General features: G+C 40.6%; 3 protein-coding genes across 4 annotated transcripts in view; 1 reads left to right on the top strand and 2 right to left on the bottom strand.

Annotated features, from left to right (window-relative positions):
- The window catches only part of nhlrc2 (NHL repeat containing 2), a 22,751-nt gene extending 21,240 nt beyond the window's left edge, over positions 1 to 1,511 (bottom strand). The window contains exon 1 of the mRNA XM_027289339.1: positions 1,319 to 1,511. Within this exon, the coding sequence (XP_027145140.1) occupies positions 1,319 to 1,481 (163 nt within the window). The 5' untranslated portion in view covers positions 1,482 to 1,511. The remainder of the gene's footprint in view (positions 1 to 1,318) is intronic.
- Positions 1,512 to 1,990: 479 nt separating this feature from the next.
- dclre1a (DNA cross-link repair 1A (PSO2 homolog, S. cerevisiae)) lies at positions 1,991 to 12,086 on the top strand. Of its 2 annotated transcripts, XM_019264724.2 has the most exons (9): positions 1,992 to 2,707; positions 3,568 to 4,965; positions 5,048 to 5,181; positions 6,402 to 6,520; positions 7,184 to 7,327; positions 7,456 to 7,601; positions 9,100 to 9,254; positions 10,052 to 10,193; positions 11,438 to 12,086. In XM_019264724.2, the coding sequence occupies exons 1-9, from the start codon at positions 2,350 to 2,352 to the stop codon at positions 11,602 to 11,604; spliced, it is 2,763 nt and encodes a 920-aa protein (XP_019120269.2). In that variant the 5' UTR covers positions 1,992 to 2,349; the 3' UTR covers positions 11,605 to 12,086. The 2 variants fall into 2 exon arrangements, with proteins under 2 accessions (XP_027145139.1, XP_019120269.2); XM_027289338.1 differs by lacking the exons at positions 10,052 to 10,193; positions 11,438 to 12,086 and adding an exon at positions 9,344 to 9,370 and having other exon boundaries at positions 1,991 to 2,707.
- A 2,049-nt stretch (positions 12,087 to 14,135) lies between these two features.
- LOC104927888 (pleckstrin homology domain-containing family S member 1) lies at positions 14,136 to 23,631 on the bottom strand. The gene is made up of 17 exons (XM_010742068.3): positions 23,602 to 23,631; positions 23,212 to 23,293; positions 22,938 to 23,035; positions 22,731 to 22,849; positions 22,498 to 22,632; positions 21,968 to 22,043; positions 21,803 to 21,832; positions 21,464 to 21,517; positions 20,722 to 20,793; positions 20,512 to 20,595; positions 20,346 to 20,389; positions 20,092 to 20,160; positions 19,872 to 20,000; positions 17,966 to 18,088; positions 17,268 to 17,363; positions 15,546 to 15,681; positions 14,136 to 15,460 (listed from the first exon to the last, which is right to left on the bottom strand). Exons 2-17 carry the CDS (start codon positions 23,240 to 23,242, stop codon positions 15,389 to 15,391), a joined length of 1,368 nt encoding a protein of 455 aa, XP_010740370.3. The 5' UTR covers positions 23,243 to 23,293; positions 23,602 to 23,631; the 3' UTR covers positions 14,136 to 15,388.
- Between the last annotated feature and the right edge of the window lie 177 nt (positions 23,632 to 23,808).

The following is a 23,808-nucleotide window of genomic DNA, read 5'->3' as shown; positions in this document are numbered from 1 at the left end:
TACTAAAGTGGCCATAATATGAATAATGGTAAGTGATTGGAATGAAAATATAAATACAGTAAAATAGATATAAAAGCTATGGGTGCCCAGGAAATGCCCATATTTGAAGTGTGTGTTAGTTAGGTTTCAAACTAATCTGATAATTATAAATCAGGAGTTCAAGGACAGGAGAGACAAGGACATTAGAAACTGGCCTGGGAAGTGTCATTTTGTAGAAGAAACATAATGTTCATTACTGAGCAGAAAACCAAAAAATTATAAGTGGGGAGGTGTCCGAGACAGCCCATTTTTAAAAAATGTATAAGAACCAACAGTTAGAGCTCCTCAAGGAGCCTTTTCTCTGTAACCCTTTTTTGTGTGTTGCACTGTTAAACGCTCCTTCTTGTACAAGAATAATAAATCCAACTTTGATACTTTTATACTTTGAATTCAGTCCTCCTTATTCAATGGTTCTTCTTTAAAAAATCTTGTAACACAGCCCATTTTAAGAAAAATCTATACGAACCAACTGTTAGAGCTCCTCAAGGAGCCTTTTCTCTGTAACCCCTTTTTGTGTGTTGCACTGTTAAACGCTCCTTCTTGTTCAAGAATAAAAAATTCAACTTAAACTTTCATACTTTGGATCTAGTCTTCCTTATTCAAGGGGTTTTTCTTTAGAAATTCTCATAACATGCATGTTGACAAAGCCATGAGGAGGGGCAGAGTGGCTTCCTGGTTATGCCATACTCATTCATAATAAAGAAACACTTGAAAGTATTTAGACAGAGGAAGCTGACACGCCTACTAAAACACAGACACCACAGGAAGCTTTAACCATTTACTATGCATATACAAGCAAGATGCAGCATTCACTTTTTATGTTTTCTTTGTACAGCATCTATATTTTATTTTTGCATTTGTATTTATACTGATTATCTTTTTTAGGACCGGCACCTCGCTGAAACCCCCTGTAATTTCGTTGTGCTTACAGTATGTCTGTTGTACAATGACAATAAAATCTTTCTATTCTTCTTTTCTTTACAGTTTGTGGGGGGAAAGACTGAACCACGCAAAGTCGCTGCTCTTGATTTAAGTCTGAATGAAGTCTTAACTGACTGACTTCATCACAAGCTACAACTAAATAACGTACAAAAACACGTGTGTTTAAAGAAGGTGTGACAATATAAGAAACACATATAGCTGAACAGAGTAAGAGTTTGAGTTAAAAGTGTGTTTAAAAACGCTCAGTGAGTGTTTAAGTTGTGGACATGTCGAGTCTTGTCAGGCAAACTGTAGAATAACTGACACACGGTGCTAACAGAGCTAAACCCGGGCTAACCTGTCTGGAAATCGGGTATCTTCAGATCCTCCCTGTCGTCTAGCTTTTCCAAATACTCGTAGACGAGTTTTTCTCTCTCTTGCCCTGTCGTGGCTTCATCCAGGGCACAGTCCAGCTCACTTTGGGTGGAGAATAAGGCAGAGAGGCTGCACCGGGACGCCATGTTTCTACAACAACAACAGCAATAGTGATGTGTCGGTCGCGAACGATCCGGTTCTAAGAGCCGGCTCTTTGAAGTGAACGACGGGAGCCGGCTCCTCGTTGTGAGCCGATTATCCCATTATTTTGGTTGATAAATTCATTAAATAGTTAGTACGTTTTATTTATATAGCACGGTTTTTTTTTTAACACCGAATGCACTGACCAAAGTGCTTTGCAATGTCAAAAATAAAATAAAATATAATAACATTTAAAAATATAAAATAATAATAACAGCAATAATAATAAAATTAATTAAAAAAAAAACAATTAATAAAATGTGAGGAGCCGTTTGGGAGCCGAAAGAGCCGGCTCCTTATAGTATGCAGAGCCAAAAGAACCGGCTCTCCAAAAAGAGCCGAAATTCCCATCACTAAACAGCAACGTTAGCCGAGCTGAGCTGGGTAAACTCACGGTGGAGGGTCACCCCGCTGATTCCACACATCGGAAAACAAACAAACAAACATATATTTAACGGATTTTTTGGTCGTAACTTAAACTGACTTAATTATTATTAGAGTATGCACATTTTACAGCCTTTATTTCGCAACAACTAAGTCGTTAAAGTTGGCGAAATAGATGCAATGTGCTGCTCTTTTTCCTCTACTCTGTCTTTACTACATTCATTGTAGTCCTGTGGCGGTAAGAGGAGCTACACGGTAAAGATATGTAGCTTTATATCGACTATATCTCGTAATTAACGTATTGTAAGTGTTTTTATTTTGTCAGTAGTCGTTCATATACTTGTGATGTTATCCAACGTCTGTCCGTGTGTAACGACGAGTGCTTTAAAGGAGGTTGCTAGGTAACGTTAGGGACGTTTTTAGCTTCAGATGTCACAGAAGGACGAGTGTGAAGATGACATTTGGGAGTATAAACCTCTTGAGAAGAAAAGGAAAAGCCAAGAATCACCGACTGTGAGAAGATGCACCACCAGGAAACCCCCCAGGAGACGAGACACCTCTGTCAAGTCAAGTAACAGGAAAGTAAAGACAGGTGGAGGTGGAGATTGTAGTAGTAGTAGTAGTGCTACTGCCTCAGAGTCACCTCCTACTAATGACACAGTGCAAGATGGATCATCCTCTGGAGACCATTGCCCCATCTGTCAGATGCCCTTTTCCATTCTGGTGGTGCAGACTCAAAGGTGGCATGTTGCTGAATGTCTTGACACCCCCAGGGACACATGCAAAGGTACAGACATCCACACTTACACATATAAACAGACATGCAAGAAGTAAATAGACACCTTTAATTAGAATTTGAATGAAGGTGTCTATTTACTTCTTGCATGTCTGTGTACTACACATAGAAATGACTGACACACATAAATAAAAGTTCGATATGACATACAACCCCTATCAGATTATGCACATATGTTGATTGATGGTCTATATTGCAAGATCTTCCTTTAAAGGAGTACTCCATCACTTTGCTGTACTTCCATAAAGTTGGGGGACTCACAAGAGAAAGATTACAAATAATAAAAACAAGCCAAAGTCTGAGAGTCCATAATGCATTAATAAATCCTTATGCTATATTCATGTCAGATTGGATGATCCATTCTCATAATCTAACAACTACAATTACATAAAAAAGCCACGTGTGTTAATTAAACTTGTGTTTAATTACCTTGAATAATGTATCAGATTTGGCACTTTCAGAAAGAGTCTGAGTTTCTTAGTCACGATTACATCTTGGACATTATTACAAGTCAGAACCTGGTAATTACGTCGATTCTCTCGTGACATAAACGTGGCATCGGATCCTCCCTGACTGGTAAATGCCCGTGCTTTTCAAAGTCCACACCCCCAGTTTATGAGACAGGCTTCAAAATTTGAAGTCTGAAGCCCAATTCAAGAAACCTTGACGACATAATAAGTGTTTTTTTTTTTTAAGAAAGCTCCCTGGAGAACCACAGCAGGCTTTATACAAATGTAAATATCATTAAGTCTTTATTGTCAAACTGCTTTTTCACATTTTGTATCTAGGTGCTTTTGAATTATGACTTTCTGCCGTGCTCTGATAAACCTATTTTCGACATGTCCACACAGAATGTCCAGATGGCCTCCAGTGCTCCTCCACCATACCAAATCATTACAAGAAATTCAACCACACACTCCTGGCTCACAGTCGAGCAAACGGTGACTCAGTCCTCCTCAGTCAGTCCCAGCGGGCAGAGACCAGTGGGGAGAACGGCATCAGTTATCTCCCTGGACAGATAAACAACGAGGCGGATGGCTCTATTTTAGAGAGTTCACAGGACAGCGTTCTCAGTCTTTCTGCTGTATCCATTCGCAGTGCTTCCCCTCACAGTGATCACACTCCAACTAAACCTACAAATGGCCTACTGTTTCTTCGCTCACCTGGCCCAGAGGATTTCAAGAAAAAGAAAGGATGGTCGTCCTCCACTAAAAACAAAAAGTCTCTCAGTTCTTCCCAGGAAAGTAGAACAGAGCTTTCATCCTCTCCTGTGAAGGCAGAAAGTGTGACACAAGCTTGTGAAGATTTACCCAAAAATGAACCTTCCCCTGACTACGATGATGCAATATCCTATTCTCCTCTTTCTGAGTTCCCTGCTGAGACTGAAGTCACCATTAGTGAAAGTAGGAAAGCTCTTTTCAATCATGATGCGTCTGAAAATGAGGTTGAGGATTCAATGGTGCTGTTCAGTGACGGTTTCTCAAGTGAAGATGAGCTCCTGACTGAATTTATAGATAATATGGACACCAATAATGTGCAGGTAAAGAACACTGCTTCTTTAAACACCCAGCTGGACTCAGTTACCTCATTACCGCCCACCAATCAGCCAGGTGCCTCTAAAGTTGTAAAAGACAGCTCTGATTCTACAGGTGGAAAAAAAGCTCAGCTCAGTCCATGTAAGAGCAGCATTAAATCCCCACAAAGTATTGTTTTAGAGCGGCTGAGAGAAACTCTTCTCAGCTCAGATAGCCTGTGTTTAAAAAACCTGAATGAATCAGAGCAGCCTCACACAACTCCTCAAGTGCCTTCATCACAAACCTCTGTCATCCAGCAATCTCAAACTATGCCTCCTCAGAAGGGCCAAAGCAAGACAGGTCAGGCCTCCTGTCTGAAGCAGACGGACATCGGGGTGTTTTTTGGCCTCAAACCCCTCAAAGAGAAGGAGAAGGAGGCCGACAGCGGACCAAATGATCTCAACACCCCCTCTACTCCAACACTCGGTGAAAACTCAGGACAAAGACGACCAAGGAGAGAAAGGCAGAGAAGAAATAAGTCTGACAAGACTGCAGATACCTCACAGGGCGAACCGGCTGTAGATAATAGCAATGTCGCGGCCGTACAAGGCGAAACAGGGAGAGGTAGGAACACCTTTAGGAACAGAGGATGGAGTAGAAGAAGTAGGTGGAACAGAGTGAACGCTGATGGAGAAGTGGAGTTACCACGTTGTCCGTTTTACAAGAAGATTCCAGGTCAGTGAGTGACCATATATCATACGTCATTGCTTACTGCTTTTTGTGCTTTGTAATCTAATGTTTTTATATTTCCGCTCAGGTACGAAGTTTGTCGTCGATGCTTTCCAGTACGGAGAGATCGAGGGCATCACTGCCTACTTCCTCACACACTTCCACTCAGACCACTACGGAGGACTGACCAAGAATTCCACAGTTCCAATCTACTGTAACAGAGTAAGTCCAGATTTGGCTGTTGTAAAAATATGAATTACTTCTGGGATTGATATTAATCGATGGTAATTCTATGTATTTTATCTGGTGGCTGGGATTTATATCTATATGTTACAGCTACATCATTGTATTTTGAAGTAGGAGTCAAATGACATTATTACTTTATGACTTATTCTGGATCTGGTGGTTTTATTTGAATCCAGATTCGATTTATAGTCCACCGCTGAAACTGCATGCCACAAAATTCATACAGAGGAAAGAAATGAACAGCGGTAGCTTAGATATGGCTGCAGGTTTGTGTAGTAAAGAAATGGCAGTCTCCCCTCCAACAACCTGTTTGCCCTTGACTACTATGGAAGACATTAATTCATTGGAGGCGCTACAAACCTCTTTGCACCTCATTTAAAAAGCTTCCGGACTGCTCTCTCCCACAGAATTCACAGAGTAAATGCATGATCCATTTGTTATCTCAGTGCACTGCGTTGACTGTTTTGTAATGAAAAATTAGCTTGCACTTGCTAGGTATGAATACCAATTTGCCAATGGCTCTGACCATAAAGGAAACCCAGGAAATCTAACTTCTCTGGGTCTCAGTCGGTCTTTCTGTCTATAACACTCTCACTGTGCAAATATTGCAACTAATTGGGGTGTGTGAATTAAGAATAGAGGTATATGGTTAATTCAGATTAGACACTGTATCACTTCAAGTGTTGTACATTATGTATTTATCTTACCGGGATATTTAAGAACATGCCTCCCGAAGTTAATCATAGTGGCTTAATGGAGTATCTACGTTAAAATATATTGGTGAAAGAGATTGGGTATTATGTAAGTCCTCCTGTCAAATGGGTCATGATTTATCACTCTGGAGTGTTCTCTTGGGATTACAACTAAAAACAGATTTACAAGCACTGACTGGGACTCCATTGGGTTGTTGTTTATTTGGTAGGTTGAGGAAATTCAACTTGGATTCTAGGTGGGTCATAGCTCAGAAAAGCTGGGTCAGAATTGCTGAGGAAATTTGAAGAAGGGCTGTTGTAATGAGAGCTGATGTATATTTGTTAGATTACACACTTTCAGTTATCATTTCTGTATTTCATGTCTTTTTTTCAGTGTAACAAAGTGTTTTTTTTTTTGGCTTTAGTAGCTGCTGCTTCATCAGTGTATGTAAGGAAACCATAAAGATGTGTGTGTGTGAACTGACGGCTGCCTCTACTGGTCAGATTACAGGGAACCTGGTGAAAAGCAAACTGAAGGTGGCAGAGCAGTACGTCCACATCCTCCCCATGAACACCCAGGTCACTGTGGAGGGAGTCAAGGTCATCCTCCTGGATGCTAACCAGTGAGTAATACACGTTCAGACAGGATCAGGTGCTGCAGCTAATCGCCACAGGGTTGTGCAGGAATAACTTTATTTCACTGATAAACCGGCTTTCTCGCTGCTGGCGCTCCCTCATGCTCATTCACTGTCTAAGTCTCTTAACCAACGCTCGCTGTCTCCTCAAAAACCGTTGGGCACAAACCAAATTACACTTCATCTCTCTATTTTGCAGCATAAATTGCAAGCGAGACAACGCTAACCTTAGCCACTGACTAGTAACCAAATGGTTTATGGTGGACCATCCACTGAAGACGTGGTTGTCAGTTTCAGCTGTTTGATTGCTTGTTAACAAGCTTTGTGAAAGACTTTACAACACCTAAACGCACTAATAGCCAGGCCATGAAGTTTAAAACGTGCATTTTGAGGAAGGATACTGAGGCAGATTGTATTTCAGTCAATGTCTGACACTAATTATAAATTCACACAGCCCCAAGCTAACAAACTAGATTATTATTTGTTCAGTGATGAATACTAATAGGAGTTCAATACTTTGAATGCAAGCTTAATTATACCAACAGATGTGATCTATAATTGCATTAATACCCACACTTCCCTCGACACTTAAAGCTTCTAAGAAGATGCTAGTTGTACTTCCTTCAATATCCTGTCTGTCTGTTCCTTCAGTTGTCCAGGATCTGCCATGCTGCTGTTCTTCCTGCCTGATGGACAGACAGTCCTCCACACTGGAGACTTCAGAGCCGATCCCTCGATGGAGACCTACCCTGAGTTACTCAGCTGCAGGGTGCAGACGCTCTACCTGGACACCACGTCAGTACTCTCAGCTGTGTGACCTTTTTGGGCGGTTACCACAAATAAGAGTCTTCTCGGGCAGCGTGGATCAATATTGGCTAACACATGTATAGATTTTTGATGTAAGCCCTTTTTTATCTCTCCAGCTACTGCAGCCCCGAGTACACCTTCCCCAGACAGCAGGAGGTCATCAATTTTGCCGCCAGCACGGCTTTTGAGTTGGTGACACTCAACCCACGTACGCTTGTGGTGTGTGGATCTTATTCTGTGGGGAAAGAGAAGGTCTTCCTGGGTGAGTGTTCAGTACAAATTATACTTTCCGTGTCTGCCTAGCATCGAGAGTCCATATGAAATCAATGTTTTCATGACCTGGTATGATTTACAGCAATTTTGGGAGTAATCTGGTTTTGCCTTTTTGAATTTTGTAAAGGAAGTGCTTTCCTTTTCCCTGCCAGTTTTAGACTTCACATGAAGGGGGAACAGTGAAGGTGTGCTTTTGTGACATATTTTAAATTTTATTAAAAGATTTAATGAAACTATTTTCTCAGCAAGTGAAATTAAAACTTAACTTACTGCTGCAACTTCATTGTCTTCTCCCCTGATACCATCCATAAGTTCATGGAATTATGACCCATATTAATATCACTTTAATATTACAGATTATCTCTTAGTGCTTAGACGGAGCAAGCAGCACCTCCAAGAAATCAGGGTAACTCATCATTAGACTTTGTGTGCGTGATTACAGACGGCACATAACACGCATGGCAAATGTTCTGAACGTCTTTTCGCTTGCAAAAACTAAAGTTGTGGCTGTAGCGACGTCTTTGCATACCATAACTCACTGAGAGGCTCAGACGTGGATCAGTCAACACTTGTTGACGCACATTTGAATGAGAAATGTGTAGGAAAAAAAGTCAAAGTCTGGTGTTTTTTGGGAAAAAGGACCTGTGGTAGCGCTCTTTCTTACATGGTGGAGTAGCAGAGGGGGGAGAGAGGAGTTGTTTTTGATGGATGTCAGCTTTGCCAGCAAATAAACAGACAATGATTATTTCCTGTCCAGCTCACATGTTATACCATAATACTTGAGCTAAACGGTAAACAAACCCTACTTTGGAAACACAAAGAACCTATTCTTGTGCGCTCTCATTTAGCGGACGTGACAGTGACTAATTCTAGTAGAAAACATCGTGTGTGTGTGTGGCTGATATCAGTCTGATCATTAGACAGGTTGATGAATGAAATGTTAATTATATTACAGCAAATGACATGGTAATTTATTCATTCAGTTCTGGGAATAATGATATTACTGTGAGGCGTTGCCACCAGCACAAAGTAAAATGTGTTTTTAGATCTACTGGTTAGATGAGTGGATTTTCCTTTCTGTCTCTCCCTGACCTTTCCTCCCGGTCGAAAGGTCGCGGGGGATTACGTCTTGCATTGAAGTGAGAGCAGCATGGAGAATGGTAGATTAGTCTGTTTGGAGAAGAGAGAGCCACTCCAATATGTGTCGTCCTCCGGTGACGCGTGAATAACGGCCTGTTCCACTTAGCTGTAGTGAAGCAATCGAACGACATGCGCTCATTCTCTAATCACCTTTTGCTTCTATAAGCTCTGCATGAAATTGGAACAGGGGAAAAATACAGCTTTGTGTTCCCGCAAGAGTGTTTGTGCTCTCAAACCCACATAAAACATATCCAGATTTTTTTTGTTTTTATCATTAAACAGTATGCAACAATGTGCTCTGAAGTTGGTGTGCCTCTCACACAGACCTTGTTCTGCTTCGTTCACAGCACTGGCAGAGGTCCTGGGGTCTAAAGTATGCCTCTCTAGAGATAAGTACAACACCATGTGTTGTCTGGAGTCGGAGCAAGTCAGACAACGTATAACCACCGACTGGAAGGCAGCCCAGGTCCATGTGCTGCCCATGATGCAGCTCTCCTTCAAAGTAGGTGCAGCAGTCTCATTTTCCATCGAAACTTTTTATTTTAACCGATCTTAGATCAAGGAATGTTTTAAAAAAAAAATCTATTTTAGGGGCATCACTGATTGAAGTAAAACAAGCAGTAAATATATCACATCACACTTATGTCCCTCAGGCAGTTTCACGTATCTGGTGAGTTTGCTGATTTTATTTTAATGACTCACTACTTATTGGGATGACGGGGATGGAACTAGAAGTCGTACATTATTTCTTCAATGGTCTGCGGACCTTTTTGTACAAAGGAAGACCAATTATTTCTGGACGGTTTATTTTGATGAGCAAACATTTTATCCAAGCACCTAGCACAGGTAAAATAATGAGGAAATGCTAATTATGATGACCGAGCAAATCATCTCTCCGAACGCATTTTCAATTTGCCATCTGTAGAACCGCAGATAAGTCCCAGAGTCGGTATAATTCAGGCTTCACTGGACACAGAAAGGCTGACTTAGGTGGAAATGGATGCAATTTAGGTTTTCAATGAGACCTCTAGTTTTAATCAAAGGGAGCTGCTACAACTTTGAACAGTCACCTTGAAATATATTTCAGATGAAAATATCTGCATCTCGATATTTATTAATGTTTCCCAGTGTTACTGGTAAACTTGAAATCCTGTGAGCACATATCAGTTCATCACTATGTGATAAATACTCTAAGAGCATTTCCTTCCTCATTTTTGCATTTTCAAGTAAAACAGAGCTCCGTCTCGAATATAAAATTCTCACTTGGGTTTCTCTTCGTCACACTCCCCTTGTCTCCAGAAACTGCAGGATTACCTGGCACGCTTTTCAAGGCAGTATGATCAGCTGGTGGCCTTCAAGCCAACGGGCTGGACCTTCAGCCAGCAGGTGGACTCAGTGGAAGATATTCAGCCTGAGATCAGTGGCAACATCTCCATCTATGGTATGCAATAATCTGTCAATAATAAATGTCAATAAACAACTGAAGCAGCGGGGTTGGAGGTGGTGCACAGGTCTTTACCTGTGTGTCAGCTGTTCCAGTGCATTGTGGGATTTGTAGTATGAGTGGTGGGAAAGCTTTCGTCCTATCTATCCTACATACATGACACACAGTGATGATTTCACAGTATTTGAAGTTCTTCGGTGCCCTTCTCTCTTTTACCTACCAATAGCAGAACCTTATAATGGAAATAAATCTTGTCCTTTTGCCACATATTACTAAGATTTAATCACAAGAACATTTTCCCCTTTCCAAAGATGTGATTCACATTGTTGTATTTGGCCTACAGCCCCCTCTTTTGGCAAAGAAGGTGGAGGAGGACTCAGAGGGAGAGTGAGAATAACCAGTAAACCATCGCTTGGTTATTTATATAATCAAGAGTCTGCTGTGTCTTCATTTCATCTTCAGTAGCTCAGTACTGACCCTCCCCAGTACAGAAATATGTCATGACTTGATTTGCAGTCTTTTCTTCCTGTCCGCCTTCTTAATAGATCCATCAACAGCATCAGCCATCTGGCCTGTAACTCTCAATCACCAGTTAGATGCTTTTGCGAGGCACGCTCGCGTATAATTTCTTCCTCCTCAGCAGTTTACGCGTCAGTCAGGCGGAAGCCAATTTGCGCTCGTTTCTCCTCCTTGTGTCTCCTCCTCCTCGCTCTTCCCAGCCATATGCCGCTACTACTGCTAATATTGTTCTCTGCATGTAGGAGGATTGACCGTACACTCGAGTGGGCTTAGTTTCAGCCTTCAGATGCACTTCAGATGTATGGAGGGGCGATGGGGAGGACAAACAAGAGGCAGCAGCTTTCTGCCGCAGTCCAGGGATGTCTGATTTAACAGTTTTTTTAATGTTTCAGCATCTGAAATCTGCCTCGTCCCCCTGAGAGGAGAGAAGTCTGAGCCTGTGGCTGACCTTTGTTGAGCATATGGTCCCTTTTTGTAAGACTTTGCCCAGTTGCTTGTCCGATCGACCTCCCCATACTTTTAGACATCTGGCTGCATGACAAGTTTTCACCTCAAACCAAACCGCCTCTGTATTCATTGAGCTGGATCTTTTTTAATGGATAAATTAGAGAAAAAAAAAACACTACTGGTCTCCTTATCTCCCTGTGAGCGAAAAAGAAAGCGTGGGTTATCTTCAGGCTTCGAAGTGATGACGTCCTGTCTTGTTTTGTTTTTTTTGACAGGAGTCCCATACAGCGAGCACAGCAGCTTTTTGGAGATGAAGCGGTTTGTCCAGTGGCTCAAGCCGCTCAAGATCATCCCAACGGTCAACAATGGAAGCTGGGCTAGCAGGAAGGCTATGGAGAAGTGCTTCAGTGAGTGGATCATGGAAGCCAAAGCCAAACTGTAACATGGTTGCCAGGAAACTGTGTTTGCAGCCGACCTCTCTGCGGCTCATCGGTGACACTTTTGTTGCTCCCTTTTAGCAATATAATTTTATTTAATTGAAGTCATTACTGAGCTCAGAACAAGTATTTCAATGTGGATCGAGGGGTCGAGATGAAGTAGTTCAACATACAATGATCCATGATTATTCACATCCATTTAAAAAAGGTCTGGAACTGATTTATTATGAAACTTTTATTCACAATAGCCTGAACTAAAATAACTGAGAACACTGAAAGCTGTTTTGTGTAAACATGATCTGAGGTCATACATGAATCACGTCTACGATGAGACCTGTGTCAGTCAGAAGTATTACATGTTGCAACTGAACTGATTGCATGTTGCCACTTCTACTGTTCAATACTGCTGCTTTCAAATTGTGCAATTTCTCTGTATTTTTGTCTGTAATTACATTTTATACTGAGAAAATAAATATTTTAAAGCGTTCTCCTCACTCATTTTCATTTCTTGCAACATTAACTTTCCCTGGTGCATAATCCCATTTTAAGTCTAAATATTCTAAGACATGTTCGAGGTACTCAGGTTGAGATTTAATGTAAAATCCAGAAAAGGCATCTGTACCATCACAGCAGCCATTATGCCATATGATTTATGTTGCCGAGCTCACTAATGTAGGCTGGTGCCACGCTGAAGTGCTTCAGTATTAATGACTAAAACCTAAAAAGATTTATTTTAAAATCAATTGGGGGGGGGGGGCTGATGCAAAGTGGTTAAAATGGGGGTTATGTGATTTCTTTGTTAATAGTGTGGCTGCAGCATGCTTCATGACCTGAAGGTGGGGGCACCTTACCCAGAATAACTTTGTCCAAGAAGTTAGAGAACGATCTTGGGAGGGAAAAACAACTCATAACTGTCTGGCATCAGACTTACCAGGGGGGTCAGGTTATCAAATTGGTAAACTCTGAACTGTTTAACACGGAAACACTGAGCAGCAAATGCTAATGACTTAAGGACAAGAGGGGAAAAAAGGTTTTGTTCCATACTTAAAGGTCCAGTGTGTCCAGGATTCAGTGGCACCTAGTGGTGAAGTTGCAGATTGCAACCAAAAAAATACTCTCCCACACCTTCACCCTCTCTTTCTCCAAGCATGTAAGAAACACTGGTTGGCAAATTCACATTAAAAACAAAAGTCCATATCTAGATCAGAGTTTGGTTTGTCTGTTCTGGGCTACTGTACAAAAATGACGGACTCCATAGAAGAGGACCCACTCTGACTGTAGACATAAAGGGTTCACTTTAAGACAACAGGAACACAATGATTCTTATTTTCATGTGATTATACACGAATGAAAACATTACTGCCAATAAATATTCCTAAAAATGACACACTGGACCTTTAAGTTCCTATTTTGGATGTGGTGCACTTCAGCCTCTTGTGGGCAGAATGAGTATTGCAACAATAACAACAACAACAACAAACACCTGTTCAAAGAAAATTAAAGAATGTTTATGTTGGCTGATTTTCAGCTGCATAAGAGGAGCGTGAGAGCTGCCTGGCACATTTATGAACACAGAGTCTCCTTGTAAGACATCATTCTTGGAATAACAGTCTTCATGATGGAAAAAAAAATTGTTTTAAAAACATCTCACCACCATACACCATATGTCATCAGGCTTATCACCCGCCTTACCAGGTGACTGATGTAATAACCACTGCATTACTATTTGCACTCAGAGCAAGTCATTTCCAGCGCACAATTTCTAGTAATAATGCTGTATCATATTCTTCCCTTAGGCGTGAATTATGTGTATTAAGTTTCGCCAAACTGAAATTGGATTGACTGGGGTGCTTGGTGAAATGTCTCTCTATTTCACTCAGTCTTATTGGTGTCTGATTTAGCAAGATAATTATGTCCACATCCAAAATCCTCAAGTATTATAATCAGGCGTGCTGATAGTGATCACTCCATACATTTAGTCCTGCAGGCGACACGTTCAGGTGCTCGCACCTGCAAGTGTTTACCCTGCAGAGCATGATATCGAATCCATGCCAGCTTTTCATAATGAGATCCCCCGTGGCTCTCACTTCATGCTTCATACAGCAATTAAATGATATATATACAAATGGGAGAGGTGCCATGGGAGTGAAATTAATTGAATTATGTTGCCAATTCCAGTCATTTTATGTAATTCTGCATAAACCTGCAGCCTGTTTTGTTTTATGTGTTTAATGCTTGTTTTTTTCTTGCAAGAAAAAGGTACAAATACAAAGGTGTTTTAACAATGTGGTACAATTTATTCACAAATAAAACACAGATGCATATATTTCTAATAGAGCGCATTTATAATACAGCACAGCTTGAGCATCACAGTTGAGAAGTGATGTTAAAAAACAAAACAAATGTCCTGAATCATTTCTTTGTCAGAACTCATATCTGTTTAATAGTTCCTTTACAACTTTAACATATACATATATAACTCGTAATGGTTTGTAGCACTTCAAGTGAACAGACCTTGCAGATATTTTCCATTTGATGTTGTCTTTGTCAGGAGGTGGAATCGGTCAGCGGACATAATTTAAAAATGATTCTTAGCCGTCTTGTCGAGTTATATTAAAACTGCATTTCAGCAATATAGCCCATGAGTCACCACTTCTCCTTCAAGTCGAGCTGGGTGAAACGTAGCTTGAGGTAAAACACCATTCTGTCTGCATGTTAATTAATCAGACTCTCCCTGAGGTGTGGACGACGTAAAACACTGGTCCCTTGTTAAATCTTTTTTGTTATTCATCTGCTACTAATTACTGTCATAGCATTCTGGAGATAAACAAGAAAAGTCAAGTTTAAATTTGGATGTTTTTTGTAACCCTGACACACTGATGCACTGATATACGTAACAAAGACATTTAAACAAACAGTGTAACCTTCTTTTTGTTCTCTGAACAAGGCGTCATTAGACGGGCAAGGTTTATAAAGAAATCTCACCATAAGCGCTGACTGGAAATGACTCAGCATTTCTAGGTGATGACATGTAACCGAGTTCTCGCTCAACTCTCGGTTGAAAGTCACAAATCGTTTATGGAAACTTTCAAAATGTAATTTAATTACTTAAATATTGATTCAGAGCATCTTTTCTCATGTCAAACATCATTTTCATGTCCTTTAAACCACTTCTGATCACTGTTTCGCCCTGTCATCTTGGATTAAAGTTGAGTATTAATGAAAAAATAGCATTTCAGTCGCAAGAAAATCATTTTTTACATGTATTTCATGTGCATTTTAAAGCATTTAATCATTTTGATTATACAGTTTACTGCAAAGTAATGTTTAAAAGTACGTTTACGTACAGCAACTTTGTGCCAGTTGTTCCATTGTGGCACTTCATGCCATGCATGGTTGAATTTTATCATCATGCAGGCGGTATGAGGAACTATGCTTCGGTAAAACATTCGCTTTTTGTTTCCTTCTAATAATAACTTCTGTGATCAAGCACACAATGAACTAGAACATCATGAATCATGCTCTGTCATAATTACAAGTCACTGTTTTCACACAGAGAGCTTTGCAAATAAAATGCATTTGATCTTTCGACATAATATGATAGCAGAGTGACAGATTAGCAGAAACTGCACCACAGCCCTGGGAAAATACTGTTAGTTGTCTAAAGTGGTCAATACATGGCTGAAACCCACTATCTACATTAAAGAACTCCCTCAAAGAGCCATTTGAACACAGCCACACATACAGTGGAAGTTAACAGTGCAAGTAGTAAGTAGTGTCTCATCCCAGTCATTCGCTGCAGAGACAGCTTGCTGAATGCAAAGGCTGGCATCCAGGTTGACGCAGGATGGTCAATTTCACCTGAAAAGATTTTTTTTTAAAGATCTCAGATGATCATCAGCGCATGAAAATGGCGATATCACGGACACTGACAATGTGGACGTACCTCGTTCTTGAGAGACTTGCTCATGTACATGTTGAACTCCTCCACGCTGCCGGTGTGCAAGTCGTTAAATCCCAGAATCTGGTCTCCTTTGTGGAACAGGCACACGGACTGTGGCTGGCCAGTCCACCCGGTCACACTGTGACACACACATACATACATACATATTCTGTTTATTCTATTCTTTCTGTTTTTATCCACACAGTATTTGACATTTCTCCAGCCCTCCACATGACCCAGATGAGGATAAGCAGTTACAGATAATGGATGGATGGATATTTGTAGATGTGGTATAACATCTTCGAAGTCATCCGCGTCATGATAATGATGATGTAAGTGTGTTTGTGGGTTTTTAAAGGATTTCAACCACTGAAGCAGGACACTTTATCACCTCTGAAGTTGCTTTTGATTATTAAAATGACAATTCCAATATTTTCTATTGCTGCAAACAGGGGCCTTCACCAGCTGTACGGGCCCTATAATCGACAGCACCTTTCATTTAATGGCTGACGCCACTGAATGTCTATAGAAAATCCAATCTGAGCAGGTTTGACTTATGCCTTACAGCTTCTCTACACACTGTTCACTCGTCTCAAACGCGTTATAGAACATATACTTAATCAATCTAGCTGTCTACACAGGTCATGAGCTCCCGTTTCACTTGCACTTTACTTGCATAATTGTGGGTATAATGTGTTGTGTGACCTACACTCCATACTGTGCCTGAATGCATCCCGTGTAGACGCTGATTGAGCACCAAAGCTACTGCTGCTCTGCTTAGATGCTGTCTTCACTACATTACCTGTATGGACATGTTAGGTGTTGGGTTCCAAATCCACTAAAACCAATTCAGAGATATACAGATACTGATGTTTCAGCAAACTTTGAGGCTTTGAACCCCGTAACAATGTACTGTAAGTCTAATAGAAGCAGGCCTGACATTACTCCAGGTTTCGCCAAGTTTCTCACAACTCAACTGAGCCTGATATGAGAAAAACATTTTCAGATTTTCAAATCAAATCCGATTTTATTTGTATAGCATTGTATACATTTGCCTTGGAGGGCTTTACAATCTGTACAGGGAGTGACACCCTCTGTCCTTAGACCCTCGGTTCGAGTGAGGAAAAACTTGCCCACCAAAAACCTTTTGAACAGGGAAAAAAGGTGGAAGAAACCTCAGGAAGATCCACAGAGGAAGATTCCCTCTCCCCCAGGACGGACAGACGTGCAATGGATGTCACGTGTGCAGAACAAATCAACAGAGACTTTCTATAGAAGGTCTTTGCTTTGTAACGTAGCAGCTGTGAACTAAACCAGTGTTTTTTTTCTTCTTCATCATCTTAAAGGGGATTGAGAATTTGGATTTTGTGCAATTAAACACTCAAAGTCATGCAAAGAGCATTTACCAAATCTCAGTCTGATTACGTGCCCAAACGTTCCACACAATACGGCTGAGCGCTTTGAATCATCCACCACAAAGTAAGTCTCAACTGCGAAAAGAGCAAACGAGGACATGCAGCACTGCAGCCAGCATTTCCTGATGGGACAGGAATCTTTTCATTTACACGATCACAACAATGCATCTGTGGTTTTTGCAATTTCATCGATATGAATCGATCTAAAAAGAAAATGCAGTTTGTACAGGACGTTTTGTTCTTGCTTTGTTTTCCGCGTGTCACGATCTGACTTTAAACGACAACACTGCAATGAGGTGAGTTCACTGACCATGGTTTCCCGTCCACCTGTGTTAATGTCAGGTGTTTTTTCACATCTGCCTGCTTGATCTCGATATCCCTCTCCTCAGGGGTGATGGTGTCGAGGCTGGAAAGGAAAACGAAAGACAACAAAAGCGTATATTTTAACATGCCACAGAGAAATACATCTCAACCGTGCACGGCAATCCAAAAAACTTTGAATTGTAAGAGAAGAAATGTAGGATGTTCCTTGAAGTTACTATTTGTGCAAACCAACTTGATAAAACAAAGGTCGTGAATTGCCAACTAATAAGGAAAAAAAACTCTGATTCTTCCCATGAAATTTCATCCTCTTGTGATGTGGCGACCAAGCACATAAAAGCAGAAACGTATGGTTATTATTACCTCCGTCCTCCATTATAGTTGGCGTGAGTGTCTGCATAGATAAGCACTTCCACATTTCTTTGAACAACTCATTTAAATTCTAGTAGCAAAATCACCTGAGTTATTAATGTTCTGCTCATTGATATTCAACTATTATACCACTCACTTCTCGCAGAAACCCTCCGAAAACCACTCCAACCAGTCCAGTAACATGCCAGCGTTGGCCTCAGCATTCCTTTCTGGTTATTTATCAAACCGAGTCACCTTAATGTGCCAGTGTCTTTTTTTAAATCGTGTTCTTTGTAACCACTTCAAAGCTGTTTCTGACTTTTTTGGGAATCTCACCTTTCGGTAGAGCTTTGTTTTTCAAGTGTGTGCCCATTTTGTCCCTCCAGCATCTCTACGGGGGAGATGGCGCCGTTGTCACTGGAGCTGCTGCTGAAGTCTGAAGTCAGACGCATTTCCTCTCTGCAAAAGCAAACAAACAGCGTGAGGGATTCTAACATCACACCTTGGTTCATGTTTCCAGTTACGTTCAGCAAGCAGTCACTGATTCTTAGTCAATAAACACAGCTTGGGAGTGCCAATGAAACACGCCATGGCTCTTATGCGGCACGAGCCAAGGCCAACACGTTACACTGAGTACAAAATGACACAGAGGATGAATCTGAATCTGCATGCACTCTGGAGGGGGGGTGAGTCACAAGCAGACAGCATAACAACAGATTTTGGCGCTGTATCAGAAGCTTTGGATGGACAAGAGTCCACATTTGCCCTTGTGGCAGAAAATAATGACAATAAAAGGAAGGAGAATGGGGATAGAGGGTAAAGGAGGTTTCACTCTGCAATATAGAAAGGAGAGCAGATGTCTTGAGATCTTTTTTTTTTCTAAAAATACTTCATAAAAGCAGCATGGGAGGAGCAAATAATTCCCTAATCACTGCAGAGGCGCAAGAGGAATTCTAATTAAGAGACGCTTTAGAGAGAAGCCTTTTGACCCATATGCCAAATGTAGCAGAGAAGATGTTCTTCAGTGTGGCAGCACAGCGGTCGGCCACTTAGAAAGAAATCAGACCCCAGTGTGAGAGAGCGGAGTTATCACACAGTTTGGTTTTATAGCAAATTCAAGAAAACAAACATTTTTTTACAGGAGATGTTGGCATGAAACAGCTGGAAGAGGAACGCCTGCTGTATTGGTGATTAACAAAATGGTCTCTGGTAAACAAAGAAGTTAGATAGATGCTGCATGAAACAGAAGAACGTCAAAGCATCGTGGGGGTGTTACAGTCTTGCTGCTCTTTGTTGTTTTTGGTGGTAAACGAGAGCTAATTTGCATATGATACGATCGTGATACGGACAAAAAAAATGTGCAGGAGATAAGGTTTGTTTTGGAGGTTGGGTTTGTTTACTCTATTTTTAGCGCTCAAGCACATCCGTCACTTTTACATGCCACAGCCTGAAAGCAAGACAATGCAAGTTTAAGAGGAAATAGAACAGTATTCCACTTCAAAATAAAACACACCCTTTTCCACAACTTACTACACACAAGGATTTTCCATCGACAGGCTTACCTGGTCTGGCATGACCAGCAGTTCAAATACTACCTTTGTGAACTAAGATATATATTGTTTTATATTATGGAGTTGGTTCTCTGATTTTATAAGTCTGCCTTACTTTTGTAACACTATATTTTACCATTATCCCATAATTGGCAAAAAAAATCTGCTGTTTTAACAAAAACACTTTATTTCACTGTAATTTTCACTATAAATACTTATCAGTCAAATATGACCGCAAACACACAGAGGATAAAAATCAGTTACATGTGACCGAGTTCAGCTTATACAAGGTCTGAAAAGTCTGTATCACTGCACTCAGTTAAGTCCGTAAAGATGATCACTGTCATCTTCCTTAGATACAACCTCTTTCGTGAGATAAAAAACGTATGTGTCATCTAGAGAAGTAGTTGCTGAACAGGCTCTGAGGTGCCGCCTTTCCTGAGATTCCTGACTAGTGTCAACAAATTTGTGCTGCAAAAATAACACCCTTATTGTTGTCAGTCTAGGTTTCTGAGCCAGTGAGGCTGTGGTTACCTCTGAAGGGTGAGTTATTTTGGTATCTAGGGCAGTGACTGACAAAACACGTTACACAAAGAGCATAGGGCACTGACACCGAAGACAAAGGGAAAAGTCAGAAATATACTCATGGCCCACAAAAAAGAAGGAAAACGACGCATTTAATCTCTAGCTACCTGTCTTCAGAGGCTGCTTCCTCATCACACGTAGGGAGTGGGGAAACCTGTGTCTTGAACTTGTCGAAGATCTGATTGCAAGACCTCATCAGGGTGCCATCGGTGCCAACCTCTTCAACTTCACCGTCCCTAGAAACATTTGGCACAATGAACTGCTTTCAGTTTCAACAATATTCAGTGATTATTTGTCATGATCTGTCGCTCTATCAATAAAACTTACGTTGCATGAGCGAGCTGTTCATTGTTTTTAACCGTTATTTTGGATCCTCTGATGTCCATCGTTTCATATCTGCAAGAGACAGATGTTCAAACAAACACACAAAGAACCAAGGAGTACTCGTGTCGCTTGAATAAAAGCGAGCCAGTGACGATGAATGCTTTTTGTTCTGAACTGAAAATTCAGAAATATATTTGTCAATCAATACAGCCAATCAACATCAATGCACTGATATATATTCAATAATTAACACTCACATTGAGTCCAAGCTTTTGGGACGGGTCGTATCATTTTCTGCAGCCTTTTTCACATTATTAATAGTAAAAAAAAAAGAAAAGAAAAAGGCACAAATGATTATTAGTCACAGAACATCACAAATCTATAGACAAAACCTAAAAATAATTGGCAGATATTTGGCCATACTTGTGCATTTTTTAAGTAGGAGAATGGATAGTCATAGATTGGATTCACAGGCTCTGATGCACGTCTTTTGGAATAGTTTTCGGCCTGCCGACCAATCAGAAAACAATATGAATATACTGTATGCAACCAAAAGAAAAGGTCATGTCCAATCACCCAAACTAATCAATCTAATAAAAATCTAATCAAACTGGCAAAGTTAAGATGTTGCACCTTTGGTTTTATAGTGTCATCATCCACATTGTTTGAGATCGGGTCAGACATGGAGCGCATTTTCGACTCTTCCTGGAAAAGAAACACAAACACTGACAGACATTAAAGCGTGTAATGTGTAACAGTATTTTGATTATTGGTTTCACATTATTCTGACAACAGGACATTTTCTTTGTTAAGATATGAGGCAATCCCAGTGAGAATGTTGCTGTCAGCCCATTCACGTCAGTGTCCCTGGGTCAGACGCATTGGATATACATTTGGGTATAACTAATATAGTTGAATTAAACCCTTTGGTATAATAAAATATACCTCAAGGTGTCATGTAACAGTGAGCCAATAAAAAACTTTCAGGAGGATGTTTCAGCAGAGTCTGTTCTTTCATTGTATGAGTGATATTATTCTTAATTCCTAGTCCTGAACTACCAAATACACGCAGATTACATAATACAACAGAAAACATATAGCCTGATGCTTCATAGAATTATACTTTTGTTTTGTTCCAACATGTATATGCAGACACACAGTACAGTCATGCCATCAGCATGTACCTGGCTGACAAAATAAGCAAATTTGAATTCAAACAATCACTAAATCTGGAGGTGGTGACACTTAACACACAGATATACTGTAAAATAGTGAGGATACATGGATTCACAAGTCATACAAGAAGAATCAAAGGGAAGTGAATGATCTGAGGTAGTATCCAATCGACAATTCATGCAGGGCTTTATAGACCAACCTTTTCGGACACAGGGGCAGATTTCTTTTTCCATGGGAGGGGTTTTGAAATAACCTGTTAAAACAGGAAGAGAAGTCTATTTTCAAAAGTCAAATAGAGATTGGATTGACCAGCACGGTTAATAGATTACTAATGTAACTAATGTTGCCTTTCTTGGATTTGCCAGGGACACTGAGGGAATAAAAACTGAGTGAAGTGTTGTGAGAATGGAGGCAGAGGCTGACAGCAGGAAATAAAGTAATACTGGAGTGAATATTCTGGTGGGAAGAAGAAAAAGCTAACTGGCATCTTTTTCTCACCCAGCTCTCAGCAAGAAAATGCAGAACGGGCTTTATTTACCTCGATTGTCGGCTGCCCATTGGACAATTCCTTTAGTAGAACAAAAAGATTGTCAGTGACAGTAACCAGGTAATAAACAAGCATAATAAATACTAAAAGATGCACTGCAAGAGATGCTTGGTCAGCATAAACTGTTACAAAACACAATCAAAAATCAGTTTTTACCTCTGTACTGACAAATTTATGCGGACGGGTTTTCAGGGCTTCAAACAGGTCAGAGAACCAGGCATCCACGTCCTCGCTAAAAGCAAGAGGGGCATTTGGAAAAACTTAAAAAACCTCATTTTTAGACTCCACAAATGATGGCTATTACATTTAGTTTAAAAATCCAATTCCGAAAATCCAAGTGGAAATGATGACATGTTGCAACAATTTGGCGTGAGAGGAAAGGAAAAGCCATTATCAGCTGATAGACTGTTACCAAACAAGAGCACATCATAATTTCTTTTTGATTTGACTCCCAGAATAGAAGATGGTATGAAGGGCAGTAGCGAGTGTTTTATGAGGCACTGTGAAAGTGTCAGTGGTGGCCTTGAGAGAAGAACTGGCCAAACCAGCTTCGACTTCCAATTCACAGACTTCCAATTTAATGCAACACGTGTGTTTGGGACTCTTTGTATGCACATTAACATTACAAAACCTCCTGAAAATGTACACTGAAAAAATTCCATCTCAGTGCTTCATTATCGACTGACCTGTTCTCCCCGATGAGGAAGTAGTCCCGGTCGGCAGCCCTGATGTACAGCACACAGGATGGGGAGCACCTGAAGCTCTTCTGGATCCATGGCCATTTAGGGTGGTTTTCAGGGTTCAGTTTCAACAGTGAGATACTGACAGAGGGACACAGATGATGGAGAAATGAATTATGAATTTAAAACATGACACTCCGGCTCATAAAGAAATATAGTTTGAAAAGTGGCACACATACTGTGATAAGTCTATGCCTCCGAGCGGTTTGTCCTTTTCTTGTGGGTTCCTGAAGTACTTCAGCTGATGTTCCTGTTCACTGATTTTGAACAGAACAAAATAACGCTTCTTCCATGATTTCTGCAGGAGACGCACCATGAAAATAAATCATGAAACAAAAACAAACCCCACTGAAAATATGTTGCACAGATTGAGCAAACTCAGTCACCTCTGTCTTCAACCTTTTCGGGGGAGGAGACTTGAACAAGTATCCGGCTCTTATTTCTGTTGTAATTGCAACAGGTCTGTAGAACACTGCATTTCCACCTGACAACAAAAGAAAAGCCTGTTGGTTTGCAGTCATCTGCTCAAATCTCTTTGTTTACCGAAGTCTTCTCTATTTTCCTTTAGGTGCTCGGTGGGAAAAGGATTTAGAGAGAGAATGAAGAAGTCATGACCGAAATATCAGTAAATAAAACAGATTTCCAGATGTGATACGCTACCTCCTGTGCTGCTTTTCTGGCTCTTGTGCATTGTGACACCACACCTAAACAAAAGAACACAAGAACCGGTGTCGGTGTCTCTCTAAAACAACAAAAAAATATCCAGAAGGAATTAGTCAACCTTTAAAACAATGTAGTGTTTAAAAATATACTCGTGCCTCTTTGAAAAGCAAAACATGAAAGATTTTGTGCTCATTCTTGTTATTAATTTAAATACCTGTAAAGGCATATCTACAGTGAAGTCTTTATAACACACAATTATTAACACAATTTAACACCAAACATGTGCTGACAAGTGGATGGAAAACAGATTTTGTACCACCTCAGAGAGTAAAAACAATAAGAAAATAGATAACTTACTAAATACATACAAAAGAATCACACTCTTACCTGTGGAGCACCTGTTGTCACCTCGCTCTCTTGGACAAATAGTGCTGCTGCACGAGGAAGCTGGACGTCACTCTGTACCTGGCAAACACTAATCTATTGAAACTGGAATTTCTGGTTCCTGGCTTCAATTTCCTTTAAGGACTGCCTACTGTGATTTTTAACTGCAGGAGGTTGTTCCGTCTGGTAAAACAGTGGGGGAATATTCAG

This window comes from Larimichthys crocea, chromosome XVI (genome assembly GCF_000972845.2).
Source record: "Larimichthys crocea isolate SSNF chromosome XVI, L_crocea_2.0, whole genome shotgun sequence".
Classification (NCBI taxonomy): Eukaryota; Metazoa; Chordata; class Actinopteri; family Sciaenidae; genus Larimichthys; species Larimichthys crocea.
The sequence above is the reverse complement of the archived record's forward strand: the minus strand, read 5'-3'. Positions and strand labels throughout refer to the sequence as shown.